Source organism: Micromys minutus (assembly GCF_963924665.1).
Source record: "Micromys minutus genome assembly, chromosome: 22".
NCBI classification, from domain to species: domain Eukaryota; kingdom Metazoa; phylum Chordata; class Mammalia; order Rodentia; family Muridae; genus Micromys; species Micromys minutus.
The window spans coordinates 3,678,181-3,696,266 of NC_137957.1; the positions used below are offsets into that span (position 1 = coordinate 3,678,181).

The 18,086-nt window shown below is 44.9% G+C and overlaps 1 protein-coding gene across 1 annotated transcript; it reads right to left on the reverse strand.

Annotated features, from left to right (window-relative positions):
* Window positions 1-592: 592 nt before the first annotated feature.
* On the reverse strand, window positions 593-16,493 carry LOC308435179 (uncharacterized protein). Its single transcript, XM_080935820.1, has 4 exons — window positions 16,357-16,493; window positions 5,059-5,185; window positions 4,804-4,864; window positions 593-2,651 (listed from the first exon to the last, which is right to left on the reverse strand). Exons 1-4 carry the CDS (start codon window positions 16,357-16,359, stop codon window positions 1,148-1,150), a joined length of 1,695 nt encoding a protein of 564 aa, XP_080791946.1. The 5' UTR covers window positions 16,360-16,493; the 3' UTR covers window positions 593-1,147.
* Window positions 16,494-18,086: the final 1,593 nt, after the last annotated feature.

Below are 18,086 nucleotides of genomic sequence, written 5' to 3' on the forward strand. Positions count from 1 at the left end.
TCACTTGTTAAATTCTACTATTAACAAGATACAACACCTAAAGGCGGAACCCAGTTCCTCGGGAATACCAGGAACTCAATAACATCCAAATAGCTCTGAAGGTGAGAATCCTTTCATTAGCTTCCCAAGCAGGAGTGCATGCCCTGCCCCCACACTTGGTAATAAGTAATACTGATGGCCAGCCTCAGCCCTGGGAAAGACTGATCACCAGACTTGTTGCATGAGATTATCTGATTAAAATAATCAAACTTGTTTCCCAAACCTTGCTATTTCTTAATTTTTGAGTTGACCCAAGAAATCTTCCCGCATGCTTTCCAATGCCAGGGGTTTTCTCGATGCATTTTCAAGTGCTACCAAAGTGATAACGGATATTACAAGCCCTGTATGTTGGGCTACCCCACATGGAGCTATTTCAAGTCTATTTTTTTATTTAAAAAGCCTGGAATGACTGAAAGTTTTGTAATAATTCTCTATATGTCTTAGACACTGTTCTATTGCTGTGAAGGAACACCATGACAACGGAGCTCTTATAAGACAAAGATTTAATGTGAGCTTGCTCACAGTTTCAGAGACTTAGACCATTAGCATCATGTCTGGGCGCTTGAGCAGTCACGGAGAGCTACACCCCGATCCACAAGCACAGGCAGTGGGGGACTGGAAACCTCACAGCCCATCCCCCAGTGTCTCACCTCCAAGAAGTTCACACCTATCCCAAAATGGTTCACCCTTTCGAATTCTTATAAACCTTTCAAACATTCCACTCCCTGGTAATTAAACACTCTAACATATAAGCAGATTTGGAGCATTCTTATTCAAATCACATCGTATATGAAGGATTTCTCTCCCAAGGAGGACTACAATGTCGCAGGAGGGCCCCCTAATTACTAAGGGCTTTCCACATGGCGTGGGTAAGGTTTCTCTCCAGTGCGAGCTACTTCACATCTTGCCCACAATGAAAAGAACTCTGAAGACTTTATCACGTGGCTTGCAGCATCTCTCCAGTGTCTGCTTCCCTGTATTAGTAGTAATAGCTACATTGATTTCAAAGGATTCCTTCTCTTGAATTTGTCTGACATTTCCCCACATGGCTAACATAATCCGCTTCATGGTGTTTGACTTCGTGAGAGCTACCAGAGAGTTTCTCATGCTATTTCCTAACACCCTTATCTGTCCCACTGTGAACGCGTACATGCCTTCGCAAATGAGTTGAACTCAAAAAGCCCCTCCCACACGTCTCACATTCATAGGGTCTCTCGCTACTGTGGATTCGTTCATGTACCCGAACCTCAAAAAAGCGGCGGAAAGATTTTCCACAGTGCTTACACACATAGGGTTTTTCTTCGCTGTGCATTATTTTGTGTTTCCGAAGCGAGCTGTCAGAACTGAAGGCTTTCCCACACTGCAAACACACATAGGGCTTCTCTCCAGAGTGATTCCTTTCATGGCTCTGAAGGGAGGAGGAAGAAGCTAAGTCCTTCCCACACTGCTTACACTTGTAGGGGTTCTCTCCAGTGTGCATTCGGTTGTGGAACTGAAAGGAACTGTGGTTATTAAATGACTTCCCACACTGCTTGCAAACGTAGAGTCTCTCACCAGTGTGAGTACTTCCGTGTCTTTTAAGGTTACCGGAGCTCCCAAAGGTTTTCCCGCAGTGCTTGCACACATAGGGCTTCTGGCCAGTGTGAATTCTCTCATGTGTTTTTAGGGAACTAGAGTAAGTAAAGCCTTTCCCACACTGCTTACAAACATAAGGATTCACACCGCTGTGAGTTACTTTATGCTTTTGAAATTGATACCAAAATGTGAAGGCGCTCCCACACTGTTCACACACATAAGACTTCTCCCGAGTGTGAGTTAGTTCATGCGATTTGAGGTAACGAGAAGCAGTGAAGGCCTTCCCACACTGCTGACACACATAGGGCTTCACACCAGTGTGAATCCTTCTATGTATTCGAAAGTAAGTAGAATCAAGGAACGTTTTCCCACACTGATCACACACATAGGGTTTCTCACCATTGTGATTACTCATTCTTCTTCTAAGGCAAGCAGAACTAGGAGGAGTTCTTGCATAATGATCAGACAGAAAAGGATTCTCACCTGAGCCAGTTCTCTGATGCCTTAAAAGGTTTCCTAACCGGGCAAAGCCTTTCCCACACAGTTCACACACATAGGGCTTCTTCACACTGTGAACCTTCTCACGCCTTTGTAAGGGACTGGGATGTGTGAAGCCTTTCCCACATGGCTGGTGCACATAAGACTTCTTTGGACAGTCATTCTGTTCATGCGTTTGGCTAGATCTGACACAGGGAAGGCCTTCTCTGAAGTTTTTATTTTTGGAAGGGTTCTTTCCAGTGTGAGTGCTTTTATGCATCTGAAGGGACTGAGGAGAAGCGCAGCGGTTCCCAACCCCCTTATGTTTACACAGTGCCTGTCCGTGTTCCTGGTCTTCATTAGCTTTGTGTTCTACCAGGTGGTTAAGTGGCACAGCCAGAGATGAATGGCCAGTTCTACCTTCTTCCCAGACACGCTTTTCACATGTGGCAAGTCCTGGACAAGATTTTGGGCTCACAGAGTGCCCTGAATCGTAGCTGAAGATTTCTGCACACTGATGTCTTTCATTACAGTCATGGAGTTTCTCCGCCAGGTGGCTGCTGCAAAACAAACAAGGAATATGTGACTAGGACTGTGTACTGATGACTGAACGGAGGAATGCTGGTGTCACTTGGGAAACAGTTTGTAACATGTTCAGACTGCATGATACCCAAGTCCACCAAGGACAGCTAGAATGTTTCCAAGTCCACTAAAGACAGCCACAATGTCTCCAAGTCCACTAAGGACAGCTACAATGTCTCCAAGTCCACTAAGGACAGCTACAATGTCTCCATGTCCACTAAGTATAGCTACAGTGTTTCCAAGTCCACTAAGGACAGCTACAATGTTTCCAAGTCACTAAGGGCAGCTACAGTAGAAACTGTGGGATTCATGTATGGTGAGGTATGTCTCCTTGAGAACACTAAAAATTTGTATAGCACTTCAACACATATCTCAATATATATATATATATATATATATATATATATATATCACGGTCCTTGGTACATTTTGGATGTGCAATAGTATTAGTCAAAAATCACCTTCTGTTTTTAAATACTTGCAAGATCATAAAAGACAAACAAACAAACAAAAAACAAAAAAAATGGACAAAAAGGATATTTCCAACTTATCCCCGTGGCTGGTGGATAATTCAATACAGCATTAAGTTTTAAAATGTATTCATTTACTCTGTTTGTGGGTGTGTGCTGTCACACATGGGAAATAGTCAGGACAACTTTAAGGAGTATTCTTGACTTTTGTGTCATTGAAGCAGGGTCTCTCTGATAAGTGCTGGGATTAAAGATATGTAACATTTTTTTGTGGGTTCTGGGAACTGAACTCAGACCATTATGATTTCAAAGCGAGCACTATTACTGGCTGTACTGGCTGGTTTTGTGTCAACTTAACACAAGCTGGAGTTACCACAGAGAAAAGAGTCTCCATTGAGGAAATGCCTCCATGAGATCCAGCTCTAAGGCATTTTCTCAATTAGTGATTAAGGGTTGGAAGTGCCACTGTGGGTGGTGCCATCCCTGGGCTGTCGATCCTGGGTTCTATAAGAAAGCAATTTGAGTAAGCCAGTAAGCAGCATTCTTCCATGGCTTCTGCATCCATTCCTGCCTCCAGGTTCCTAACCTGTGCTGACTTCCTATGGTGATAAACAGCAATGTGGAAGGGTAAGGTGAACAAACCCTTTCCTCCCTCATCTTGGACATAATGTTTTGTGCAGAAATGGCAACCCTGACTAAGACAATGGCTAGGTAATTTTTGGTTCCCTTGTATATCATATTGAAATGATGTGGTGTGTCCTACTAGTTTTATTTGTCCAACTTGATACAATGTGGAGTCATCTAAAAAGAGGAATCTCGGCTAGGAAAGTGTTTCCATAGATCATCTTTAGGCAAAGTCTGGGGGCATTTTCATGATCAATCAGCAGTGTGGGAGGAACCAGCCAACTGTGAGTGGTGTCACCCCTGAAGCACCAGGTGGTTCTGATTATACAAGAAAGCAGGCTGAGAAAGCCGTTTCCGCCATGGTCTCAGTCTCAGTTCCTGTCTCTGGGTCCCTGACTGCCCTGAGCTCCTGCTTTGGCTTCCTTTGATGATGGACTGTGATCGGGACATGTAAGGCAAATAATCCCTTCCCTCTGTCTCCACAGGGGAAGGCTGAGCCTCAGGTACAGTGGAAACCACACAGGAGACAAGAGTAGGATAGGACAACAGCCCACAGTAACAAATGACGGCACTGGCCTGACCCTGGGAGACAATCTGTGTGTTGCTGGGAGCACCTCTGAGAAAGTGAAAGCCTAATGTTTATAACTGCTGAAAGTTGGTGTTCATTTGATTTGATTGTGACTATGCCCTGGTTCTTCTCAATTGGAGTGAGAAAGCATGTAACATTTTTTTATAAATATATATATATATATGTATATATATATATATATATATATATATATATATATATATATATATATATATATATATATATATATATATATATAAAATATTACAAGGGTCCACAGTTCAGAGACTTTTGACTTATTAAAAGAAACACTTGATCTTTAAGAAGCACTTGAGCTTTTGGACTGTTGAAAAATTTTAAAACTGTTTCTAATGTTTTAAATTGTGATATTAATATTAACATGACATTTGGTGAAATGTCCTAACATAGCAGCACTCTGGAATATGGCTATCTCACAGGAAACAGTACCTTAGTTTTCTCCAGAGATTTTCACACTCATTTACAACCTTCTGTTTGCCCGACTTGCTTCCTAAAATGCAGACACAGAAAAACAATTACTAATTATAATTAGAGAAAAAGTACTGGATGTCAGCTAAAGTCATGATGTATCCCGTTTGAAAAATTCTCCCCAATTTTCTTCTCCGCACTGTAATTCATACATGAACACTGACCAGCTAGAAACACTGTCCTTGATGGACTAGCAAAGCCAACGCCCATGTGTACCTAGAGAGGCCAGGTTCCTCAGGGTTTCCCGCATCACATCTTTGTACAGCTTCTTCTGGGATGGATCCAGCACAGCCCACTCCTCCTGCGTGAACTCCACAGCCACATCCTCAAAGCTCACTGACTCCTAAAAGCACACAAACATTTCCAGGACAGTAAGCCTCATGGTACCACAGATGTAGAGAATTAATAAGGAGGTGACATGACACGATGCTCCACGGGGTTCAGGTTGTCCTGGTCATCACACTCTACTGCTCACACAGACCAGGATTCCCTCAGTCACACACACTGAGAGTCAACTGGAGCTTTCTGGGAAGAAGCATCGAAGTCGGATGAGCTCTTGTGCAGATGAGGGCAGTTCCCCCTTCTGCACAGCATCTTCCTAACACTGTCATCTCACCTTCTGATTGTCTAATACACCACCAGGGCTCAGGATCAGCTGTCCTCAGAATGTGTGTGCTTAGAAACGCTGGGCGCAACAGTTCTCCTGGTGTCTGAGAACTGAGATCCAGAGGGATTCCTCCCACAGCTCTACAGAGTGGGGTAGATTTCTCAGACAGTTGATGACAACTGTAGCCTAAGTTTAAAACAACAACGTCCTCTTCTCCCTAAGAATCCTAGCAATGGTCTCATACTCATTAGAGGGATACTACTTGCTTAGAACCCAACACATTGTCTATATTACGGGGGTTAGGTGTGTGTTTTTAAAACCTTGACTTAGTGTATAACATGGGTGAAAAGTGTGAGCATGCCACAGTGCTCTAGTGGAAGTCAGCAACACCTTGTGAGAGTTGGTTCTCTCTTTCTAATTTAACAATGGTTCCAGAAATTGAATTCAGACCCTCAGGGTTGCATAGCTGGTGCCTTTACCCACTGGACCAACTCAGCAGGCTCTAGTTAATACTGCTTACAACTTGTTAGTAACCTGAATACATCATCTGTGATTGCACAAAAGGCAAATATTACAAAGTATATATAGCTGGGTTTCTTAACCAAACAGCAAACAGGACTCATGACAAGTAGTTCATCTCAGTTTTGCTTTCTGTTGCTATGACATAGCACCACGACCAAATGCAACTTGAACAGGAAAGTATTTATATGAATTACAGGTCACAGTCAGTCACTGAGGGAAGCTAAGGGAGGAGAATGAAGGACGGAGTGTACAGGGTAGAGCTGAAGCAGAGAGCATGCATGAACACAGTCCACTGGCCTGTTGGGCTACCCTTCTCTTCTATATTCGAGCCTCCGTTACCTGAGATGTCAACACCCACTCTAGGCCAGACCCTTCTTCATCAATTAACAATCGAGAAAATGCCCCGGGGGCTGGAGAGAGGGCTCAGCAGTTAAGAGCACTGGCTGCTCTTCCAGAGCTCTCCAGTTCAATTCCCAGCAACCACACGGTGGCTCACAGCCATCTGTAATGGGATCCCATGCTCTCTTCTGGTGTGTCTGAAGACAGCTACAGCGTACTCACGTAAAATAAATAAATACATAAATAAATAAAATTTCTTTTAGACCCAGGCAATCCAATTTATGCAAAAAAAAAAAAAAAGAAAAGAAAAGAAAGAAAGAAAGAAAGAAAGAAAGAAAGAAAGAAAGAAAGAAAAAAGACAAAGAAAAGAAAATTCCCCAAAGGTATGTGCACATATCCAGTTGGAGACAGTTCCTCAGGTCAGATTTCCATTTCCCAGGTATGACAGGTCGATAAACAATAGAGCCATTGCATTTGGCCATCACACTGCTTTATGTGAGAATTCTACTAGATCAGTAAACAAAGGAAAAGATGACATACGTCTTTCACCAACATGTCACCTCTATAATTTGTAAAGCACACATTAAAATAAAAGACTTGGATGGGCAGTGGTTGTGCACACCTCACCCTGGGATGCTGAGGCAGAGAACTCTGTGAGTTCGAGGCCAACCTGGCATACAGTGCAAGTCCCAGGGGAGCCAAGGCCACACAGAGAAGCCCCATCTTGGAAGAAATAAACAAAATAAAATACTTGACCGAATTTATTACCTGCAAATGAATATCTATAATAAATGTCTACAACCAGTCCCTTACACAGGCCACTGTGCCCCCTGCTAGAAGGCACAGGTCATCAAATTAAGAGCCCATGTTAGAAGCTGTTGGTCCTAACACTGGCTCTCTGCACTGCCCTTGGTTGCCCACTATGTCACTGCTGAGGGAGAGAAGCCGTCAACACCCTTCCTGACCTCTGAACTCTGACAGCTATGTGTCAACCAGACAAAGACCTAAGTGCACGGGTGCAACTGCATCTTGGAGGTTACAGGGGTAATGCACTGTATTCTAGCAGGATTCCCACCACATAGAGGGAAACTGCGTCTTGTCCTGTCTGACCTACAGTTGGAGAGGTCACAGGCTCTGCAGTGAGTCTACTGTGATTCTATTTACTGCTGGCACTCTCAACACTGTCGCTATGCTCACAGGCAAGTGCAGCTCTTATCTTCATGAGAGATGCTTCTGTGAGCAGTGGACGACGATGAAAACCACAGCTTGTCAACGGGAAGAGAAAAGGTGTCTATGCAGTGCTCAGCCATCAACAGAACGTCTACACCACACCTCTCTCCCCACCCCGTTCCCCAGGTGCAGGGAGCATTGAGCAGGAGGATGAAAAGTAATTGTAGAAGCCAGAGCTTGGGTTCAAACAGTGTATTCTGGATATGCTAGGACTCCATTTATAAAAACAACAGCAATTGTGTTTGTGTAGACAAGAACAAGACAGTCACCATTCCAGCATAGTGGGGACCAGATAAGCCCCTCACCATCAACTGAGAAGTTATGGTCTGTTAATGGCTGCTAGGTGAGGGACACTCAGTTTACATTAAAGATGTGTCCTTTGGTAAGTCAACTGTGCTGCAATGCACAGCCCAACAAGCACACATATAAGAGCAACAAAATTTGGTTATTTAAGAAAAAAATAGGAGGGTGGAGAGGTAAGGCGAAGGACTATGGCATGTGTGAATATGTTCAAACACTGTCTCCGGGTGTGAAATTCTGAAAGCATAAATAAAAATAGTATGTTTAAAAGCAAATTAAGCTAGGGTTTGCATCTAAGTTTTCTGCATTGTTCTTATTAGAAGTCAGGTACTCAACAGTACAGATTTCAGATTAGGACTCATTGAGACTATAAGCAATCAAATTAATAGTTTAGCAAAAAACCCGACAAATCATAGTTCTAGTAAAGGTTAGAAAAACCTTGGGATACCTTGTGTCATCTCTGTACATACTATCTACATGTGCTTGGTATTGTAAACACAGTATCAAATTTGCTTGTAAGGTGAGTGAGTTCGAATCCCAGCACCTATGTTGTGTGGCTAACTTCTGCCTGTAACTCAGTGCCTCCAGGAAGTCCAACACCTCTGGCCTTATATACACATTAAAAAACAATTATAATTCAAAATAATTAGACAAAGAAGAGTGAGTCCTCACATAAACTAGAACTCTGAAATTAGGCTAAAGTCCTTCTAGTATATAATGTAATTAAAAACTGAAATAACAAAATCCTGATCGTGGAGCCTTTCTGACTTAAGCTTGGCCACAAGTCCTTCTGTTAGACAATGGAGAAACAGCATGGACAAGGGCGCAGGTGCTCTGTTCTCTTTTAAAGATGTGTTTTAGTGTGTGTGTGTGTGTGTGTGTGTGTGTGTGCGTGTGTGTACCTGAATCCTCTGAAAGATCAGTGTGAGCTCCAGTTATCTCTGCAGGCTCAGAAAACAATTTTTCTTTTTACATTCAATGTGGTCATCTTTGCCCACACGATCAAGAGATCACATATCTAGAAAGGATAGAAACTTGGAAGACCGTAGAGCTTCCTACTATCAGTGTAAGAGTGAACAGCTGCTGGGGGTGGAGCCTCTGCCCAGCCAGACTGCTGGAAGAGATGTTGGGATTGTGACTGATAGCAATCCTGTCAAAGAGGTCAAGGGGTCAATGGCCAGGAGTCTTCACCTGGGTTAGGATGGGCCACCTGGTGACGCAGCTGCTTCTGAGTTCTCTCTGCCGTTTAGAAGCAAGGCCCCTCCTATAATTCTGTTAGCAGCCCCAAAACCACTCAATGGTTCGTCGACTGGACCCTGGTACAATCATCCTTTGCACTATTCTGGGCTCATTTCTGTGGAGAGTAGATGTGGGTTGTGTTGAGTATCTGCAGGAAAATCTGTCACACACAGCTCTAAGCCGATCTGTGGTGGTTCTGTGAGGCCCCGACGACTCCTACATTCCAGGGCAGGGACAGGCTTAACTCAGGGAGTCTCTGCGCTTTCAATTTCCCAAACGGAAGAGACCACCACACTAACGAGACAGAGACATTAAGTGTTCTGTGGTTTTTGTTGCCTTACAGCTCAAAAGAAGATGAGGTTTTGTTTGTTTGTTTGCTTAAAGCCCAAGGACATATTTTCAGAGTTTAAATGAAAGCAACAGTGTCAGTCACCTGTAATATGTGAGCAGGTTCACGGACAAGAGAATGGAAGAGCGGGAGAAGGGCCTCGGCATTAGAAACTGGCAGGGAGGTCCACCGCATGGCGCAGTGAGCTGCTTACTGGAGAAGGGTGCCTCAGAGAAAATAGAGGAAGACCGAAACACTGAGTGAATGCCCAAAGCAATAAAGAAAGGCTGCCCAACAGACTCAGAAAGAAGAAAGGGAAATGGTAAGCTCTGAACCATTCTGAAACTCGGAGAGCCTTGAATGCTAAATGCTCCAGGTCTGGGCATGAGCTATGATCAAAGAGGCTTCTTTACTAAAAGAGTTCTTCATGAAACAAAGGACTTAAGTCTATAGTGCATATTAAAAGTTACTTAAGAATAGGTGTGTAAGGTTCCTGGCAAGTCTGTGTCTCAGGTGTATTTCAGATTCTATGTTTTCATTAAAACACAACCTTTTTCTGAGAGCAACAATAATAGGAAGAGCCAGCAGCTGCGGCGATGGCTCAGTTCATACACTCACCGTCCTTGACTCTACTTCCAGGGGATCCAGTACCTTCTCCTGGACTCCACAGGTATCAGACATGCACACAGCACACACATGACATCAAAACACACACACACACACACACACACACACCTTGGAAGAAAAAGCTCCTAAATTGTTTTTAAAATATTATTTATTTAATGTATATAAGTACACTATAGGTGTCTTCAGACACACCAGAAGACCACTGAGCCATCTCTCCAGCTCTCCTAAATTCTTTAAAAACCAAACACACAAAAATAAACCATCAAGTAAAAACAGAAAGGAAGAAAGAAAGAAAGAAAGAAAGAAAGGAAGGAAGGAATGAAGGAAGAAAGAAAAACAGAAAAACATGTTAAGGCTGGAGAGATGGCTCAGCGGGTAAGAGCACTGACTGCTCTTCCAGAGGTCCTGAGTTCAATTCCCAGCAACCACATGGTGGCTCACAACCATCTGTAATGGGGTCTGATGCCCTCTTCTGATGTGTCTGAAGATAGCTACAGTGTACATATATATATATAATTCTAAAGAAGGAGGAGAAGGACTGGAGGCAGCAAGTCAAAGAGGCCATTACCAGGAAAAAGGAAGAAGGAGAAGGAGAAGGAGAAAGAAGGAGGAGGAGGAGGAGGAGGAGGAGGAGAAGAAGAAGAAAAGCAATTGCTTTCATAATACTGGAACACATAGGACTAAGTCTACAACAGTTATTTTATTTCTCAATTTTCTCCGGGTCAGTATTAATAGGTTTCTACTGTGCCAGTCAAATACAACCAATCTTAGATCTTTTTGGAGATTATAAAGTTCTTTTCAATTTGAAAAGCTGCAAGGGGCTGGTGATGAGGCTATTGGATAGGAGCATGGGCTATTCTTCCAGAGGATCTGAATCCTTTCCTGGTACGTGTATTGTACCTAACTCCAGTTCCAGCGAATCTGATGGTCTCTTCTGGTCCAAGGGCACTGAACTCACATGGTGCAGACATTCATGCAGGTAAAACACCCATAAGCAAAACAAATACGTTAAAGATATTTTCAAAAATTGTTTACAGCTATAAAAGAAGGCATATAGGAGCTGGAGAGAGATCGGTGGATAAACCCCAGAGGGGGCTGCAGAGCCCAGTGGATAAGAGCCCCAGAGGGGGCTGGAGAGAGCCCAGTGGATAAGAACCCCAGAGGGGGCTGGAGAGCCCAGTGGATAAGAACCACAGAGGGGGCTGGAGAGAGCCCAGTGGATAAGAACCCCAGAGGGGGCTGGAGAGAGCCCAGTGGATAAGAACCCCAGAGGACCTGACGTGAACCCACAAATGCACACTGAGCAGTTCCCAGCTGCCTGTAACTGCAGTGATATGAGATGCTCTTGGCCTCTCTGGGCATCTGTACCCATGAGCACATGCTCACATAGAGACACAAACATACTTTTCATTAAAAATTAAATAAATCTTTAAAAAACAAGTCTAGGAACTGGAAAGGTGATTTCGTTAAAAGCACTTGCTGCTTTTCTAACAGACCAGAGTTTGTTTCCCAGGACTGGAGTAGCTTAACTCTAGCATGAGGCGTCCATCACTGTCTTTTGGCCTCCCTGAGTACCACACTTGTGTACAGGTAGATGCTTAGGCAGGCAGGCAGATTTATAGGAAGCTATTTGCAATGGATACCTATTGGGAGAAGGGAGGTCACTTGTCTCCAATGGCAAGACGCTGGGTATAAGAGCTACACTCATGCCAGACCGTGTTGGTACAGGCCTTCAAGCCCAGCACTCAGGAGGCAGAGGCATGTGGGTCTCTGTGAGTTCGAGGACAGTCTGTTCTTCAGAATGAGTTCCAGGATAATTAGAGCAGTTACACAAACAAACACAATCATTTGGGACTGGAGAGCTGGTTCACTGGTTAAGAGCAGCTGTTATTGTTGCAAAGGACCTGGGTTTGAGTCCCAGCACCGACATGGAGGTTCCCCATCTTCTCAAGCACAGCAAGTATGATGCTCAGACACACATGAAGGCAAAGCACTCAGATACATAAAAACAAAAACAAAGAAAAAAGAAAAAAAAAACCCAAAACTAAACAAACAGCTACACTCCAGGGCATCCTTCATGTTCAGTAATAGTTGGCCATTGTAAAGTCAGAGTCTCTGGAGCATTCAGCCTTAAATTTAAAAATCTTTACAAAAAAACAAGGATATCCCAAAAGGATCAGGGCAAGTGATTTTAGACACAAGAACAAAGCCTGTAAACCTGGATAAGAACCTATGTTTCTGAAGGTATTTAACTCAGAGAAGCCGCTGGGGGAGGAGGAACACGGGCATCCCCGTCGGTGCTGTTCTGAAAGACATGCTGCTGTGCTCACTTAACCGAGACAGAAGCCACTGTTCTAAAAAGTAGGTCCTAGGGCCGAAGAGATGAAGAGATGTCTCTGCACTGAAGAGTGCTAGCTGCTCCTTCCAGGACCAGTAACCCCACAGGGTGGTAACTCCCTGTATTTGTGGCAAACACCCTTCCTAACAACACATTGTTTTCATTCACAACAGGGCTTTCCTGTTAGCCTCAAGAGTAAACACCTAAACTGACCCGGCCAATAGTTAACTCACTTCCTTTAAGGTCTTCATGGGATGGATACCCAGCCTGATCCAGAAGTTGCCAACTCTTCATGAAACCCTAGACAGAATGACCTCAAGGAGAAAAACTGGCTTTCTGATCAGGAGCTAACTATGGCATCCTCCACTCTCCGTAAACCAAGCTCCCACCTTCTCCCTCCTTCTGTTTACCAGCGCTGTTTCCCCCTCTTCTGCTAAACTCCAGGGAATTTGTGGACCAGACACTAGGGGCCTTCTCCTTACTGCCATAGCCCTTTCACACATGGTCTCCGCCTACCTCAATCAAAAATTAGCATTTGAAACAACACTTAGAAAAACTCCAAGCACAGTGACCTTTATGACAGAGGCCAAATCCACCCAGTGGACATCTCTTTTCAGAGAGTTTGGCAATGTCAGAAAGACTTGTGATGTCAGAGATTTATTCTTAGTTCTAAGAACTCTGCACCCAAGGACACAGATTAGAGAATTTAGAGAAAACATCCTTTAACTCTGTGGCACTCCTAGGAAGAGCAGGAACCTCTGGGCGACACAGAGTCGAAGTGGAGAAAGTGGGCAGGGACTGCTCTAGGTCAGTCTGCTGTGCAGAACATCATGACCTCTGTGACAGAGCTAGCCTAGAAGAGTGTCACTTGTACAACCACCGCCTTGACCTGGTCTGCTACACACAGAGGATCAGTACCAGAAGAGGGGGACTGTTTACACAAGTCCAGCTTGTTTACACGAATAAACAGCCACCATCTGCCAGCAGTCCAAGGGACATTAACTGTATCAATAATAACAACACCTGAAAATACACCACACCATACCAGAAACACCAGACACAGGAGCTTTTGATACACAACAGATGGAACCCTCTTACCTGAGACTGAGAGACAAAGTGTGGGAGGGTCAGTTGTCAAAAGCCAGCAAACTTGTCAACTCCTGGATCACCAGGTCTCCCTCCTCAGCCCTGCTCCAGCAGTTTCTTCATGGTAAAACATTCAGCCCACCTCGAAGTCACCATCCAACACCCGAATCCCAAGAGGCATTTGGCATCCTGTGCTGCTAAGGCTTATCTGGTGCCCTGCAGACCCCCCTCAGCTACCTCAGCTCTCTGCCTGTGTCTTCAGGACAGCCTCTGTTCTGCAGCCCCTTGAACCATTTCCTAGCCATTTGTGACCTGTGCTGTCTCTGGCTGTGTGAAATGTCCCTGCATAGTTAGCAGGTGATGTTGGTGATTCACACTGGGATAAGAGGGCTAGGTGTGGTGGTGCACAACTTTCATCCCAACACTCGGGAGGCAGAGCCAGGCAGACCTGTGAGTCCAGTGCCAGCCTGCTCTGTCTACACAGTGGGTAGCAGCCAGCCAGTGCCAAACAGTCAGAAGCTGTCTTAAAACAAACAACACTTGTGACTAAGGACCAAGCATGGTGGCACATACCTTCTAGCCTCTGCAGTGTGGAGGCCGGACAGGCAGATGTCTAAGTTTCAAGTTAATGTGGTCTCTATAGTGAGTTCCAGACTAGGTGGGTCTACACAGGGAGACTAGTCTCAAAGCACAAGTGAAAAGACTGGAGTCAAAGCACTTGGCCAGGTAGAAAGTCAGGCCTACTTGGCAAATCACCACTGATGAAGCAGCAATGCTGCAGAACCTGAGCATCAACAGATCTGCCACTGTGGCCTGCCTGGCAGAAGTGAGGGTATTCTTCTAAAAGTCTGAAACAGCAGACCCCAAAGAACTGGGAACTGCCCCAGGAATCTCAGGCCGAAAGAAGAAGGTGCCAATTAGATCTAGGAACTTGTCTCTCAGAAACTTAACACCCTTCTAAGTTTGTCAGATCACCTAACAGGAAGAGCCTGAAGCCCACCAATGGTGGGTCAGTGCAGGGCAGGGCCACATCTTGACCTGGACTGCTTGCACATCCCTGGCCTCTGCTTCTCTTTGATCTCACTTCTGGACCTTGAAGAGACACTTCGGGGCCTCCCTAGATCTCTTTCTTCCTCTTTCCAATATACAGAGACAGAATGGATATTTTTCTGCTTTTCACCAATTATTTGGCTCTTTTTTATTGACTTACTGACAACAGGTGGCTGGGCCAGACTTGGGGCACAGGCTACAAATGCCACCTTCAATAACGCAAACATGGCTGTGTGTTGCTGAGAGAACAGCTCAATGCTCTTGGGGTCACTGTTAAAGGTTTGGCAGAAAGGGAGCTGAGCAGAGCTTCACTGGATGAATTATAGCATCAAGTCTCAGGCAGCCATGTTGAAGCCGGGAAGAGAGAAACAGCCTTCAGTTCCAGAGGAATGAGGGGAGTTACTCGTTCAGTAAGGGTTAGAGTGGGGTCAGGAATGAGAAGGAACCTGAGTGTGGGCAGTGTGTAAGACAGCGGGAAAGGAACGGATAACGATGATAGCCCTGAAGCTGTGTGTAGTAGTGTAGGCCTTTATTCCCAGCACCCCAGGGAGAGGGAGGCAGATTTCTGAGTCTGCGACCAGCCTGCACCACAACTTGGTTTCCAGGACAACCAGGACTACACAGAGAAACTCTGTGTCAAAAAGCTTTCCACCCCCATCCCAGTAAAATAAAATAAAATACATTGAAGCTATGACTCTAAACCATCCTGTACACGGAAGTCCAAAATAAGAGTCCACAGAGGCTTTTGGTGTTCTCCACCTTGACTGCAGCTGCTCTTTATGTGGGTTAAAAGCCTCAGGTCAGTAGGAATTGAGTCAGACTGTCCAGGGTAATAGCCCCTAGCCATAAAGAATTGCTGTGCAGCCTGACCATTCCTCTCTTTCTGCAGATACAACATATCTCGATGGAGAAAACCACTCCGTTCCTAGTCAAACCACATATGCACACACACACACACACAGAGAGAGAGAGAGAGAGAGAGAGAGAGAGAGAGAGAGAGAGAGAGAGAGAGAGAGAGAGAGAGAGAGAGAGAGAGAGAGAGAGAGAGAGAGAGAGAGAGAGAGAGAGAGAGAGAGAGAGAGAGAGAGACACGTGCGCTTAACTTCCTGGTGGTCAACCATCTACCAGACCCTCAAAGACAGTGTTTCTCAACCTATGGGTCGCGACCCCTTCCGGGTGGACATCACAAGGGTCGTATATTAGATATCTTGCATATCGGATATTTACATTACGATTCATAATAGTAGCAGAATTAGTTATAAAGTAGCGACGAAGGTAATTTTTATGGCAGGGATCACAACATTTACTGTAAATTAAGGGCATTAAGGACGTTGTGAACCACCGCTCTACGGGCACTTGACTTTTATTCCAGAAAGGATGGGGCCACTAACTACTCCAATATGTCTCCGCCCCCGCCCCCTCCCTCTCTGTACACTGAAAGTCACAACGTGCTCCGAGTCGCTCCCTGCGACACTGCATGGGGTTGTGTTGAGATTTTCAGGGGAGGACGAGGCAGTTATAGGACCAGTGTCCTAACCTCCACCATCCACGCAGCTCCACCCTCATCACCGAACAAGAGCCCCAATCCAACTCCCAGGGTTGGCTCCCCAGGACCTCTACCCATTGAGAAGCCCAGCGGACCCAGACGCCGCAGCACTGAGCGCTCAGAGAGGGAGACCACGGCTCTGCCTAACGGACCAGCTCCATCCCGCGGGATCGGATCGGAGCGGCCAGACCCAGTGGAGCCAGAAGAGACTGCTGCAGACTCGGCTGCCTTGGAAGGTTCCCACAGCGGTCTGTCTGCAGCAGCGGCATCCTCCCCACATCTAAGACACAGGCCGAACGTACCATTTCCAGCCTCGGAGTGTCCTGGTGTCTTCCTCCCGCTCCTGCTGTCAGTGACAGCGACTTTGATGTCTAGACCTGGGACCTAGGATGTACTTCCAAATAACAAACATGCCTAATTTGAGGGGTTAAGGAAACAGACCTAGGTCAGATAAATTCCCTCACGTAAGAAGCATACTCCTCATTGGACACTTCAGGCACTAAAGTAATAACCTTTACCCTGATAGGCTAGCGAGCCTAACCTTTATCCCGATAGGCCAGCGAGCCTTCGGCTCCAGTCCTGGCGCGCCAGTGACAGGAGATACAAGTTTTATTAGGGAAATCTGCAAGCAGATCACACAGTCTAGGCTCTAGGGTTCTATCCCTGTCTGGGTGAAAGCGCGCGTGGAAGCGGAATTTTCCCACTTACTTGTAACAACGCACAAGGGTAATTCCTATTTCTCCTACGAATGAGGTCAGAGCAAGAGAATTCCAGACTCAGTGGTCATGGAGACAATTCAAAGAGCTGCTTTGAACAGGATTAAGAGGAGGGGCCTTATTAAAGAGACCCCCTCTGCCAGCCCTCATCTCCCCACATCCCAGTCTGCCCAAGACTTTGGGAAACATTCCACCAATAAAATTCACAAAAATAGGCAACCTGACTTGTCTTTCACCCTGCAGTGTCAAAAACAAAACAACAATAACAAAACCAAACAAACAAAAGACCCCCCCCCTCCCAGAAAACCAGTTTCTGGGCCTGTTAAAGTCTCAGCTGGTGCTCAACTGATGATAAAATCCCAAAGAAGTAGGCTCTAACGCCAGTGTGGGAATGGGCTTGCAAACAAAGCAAGAGCAAACAGGCAGACAGAATACTGGCTTCCTTCTTCGTACCTCATTCCGGCTTCCCGCAGAGGCGGTAGCCCACATTAGATCTGGATTAAAGATCTGGTCTGAAGGGATATCTTCCTTTCTCAAGAGCAGGATTAAAAGTCATGTCCTTTCCCCATTAAAAAAAAACCAAAAAACTAGATTATAGGTGTGTTTTTCTACCCGAGAGATCCGAATTAGATGTATCATGTTGACAATCAAGCGTACCCATTGAACACTGTTTCCAGGTCAAACTGAGCTACCCTTGCATTTTCCTTCAATAACATTATTATTATTATTATTATTATTATTATTATTATTATTATTATTATTATTATTATTATTATTATTATTATTATTATACTTTCCCCCCTCACCTCAGAGTTCAGAAACAGGCAGGTGCCTAAGGCTCTTTCTATCCCATACTCAACCAATAGGATAAAAACACACAAACAAGAAATGACTATCATTCAAGTCACCAAGTCATGGAGAAAGTGGAATTTATACAGAAAAACGAACTGAAAATGACAGCAAAACAAAACCACACACATTAAAAAAATTAAACCCAGGCTGGAGAGCTGGCTCAGTGGTTAAGAGCACAGTCTGCTCTTCCAGAGGTCCTGAGTTCAAATCCCAGCAACCACATGGTGGCTCACAACCATCTGTAATGAGATCTGATGCCCTCTTCTGGTGTGTCTGAAGACAGCTACGGTGTACTCATGTATAATAAGTAAACAAATCTTTAAAGAAAATCAAATCTTTAGACGTGGTAGTGCAGTGGGTTGTCACATACACTTGTGAGAAAGATTCAGATGGAGTTCTGTGAGTTCAAGGTCAACTTGGTTTACATAGTGAGTTCTGAGACAGCCAGAGCTACACAGCGAGAT

What these genes read in the sequence shown, in the direction of transcription:
- LOC308435179 (XM_080935820.1), bottom strand. An exon ending in GAGGAACCTGGCCTCTCTAG is followed by an intron (nt 4,865 to 5,058) that starts GTACACATGGGC and finishes TCTGCATTTTAG; the next exon opens with GAAGCAAGTCGGGCAAACAG. An exon ending in AATCTCTGGAGAAAACTAAG is followed by an intron (nt 2,652 to 4,803) that starts GTACTGTTTCCT and finishes TTTGTTTTGCAG; the next exon opens with CAGCCACCTGGCGGAGAAAC.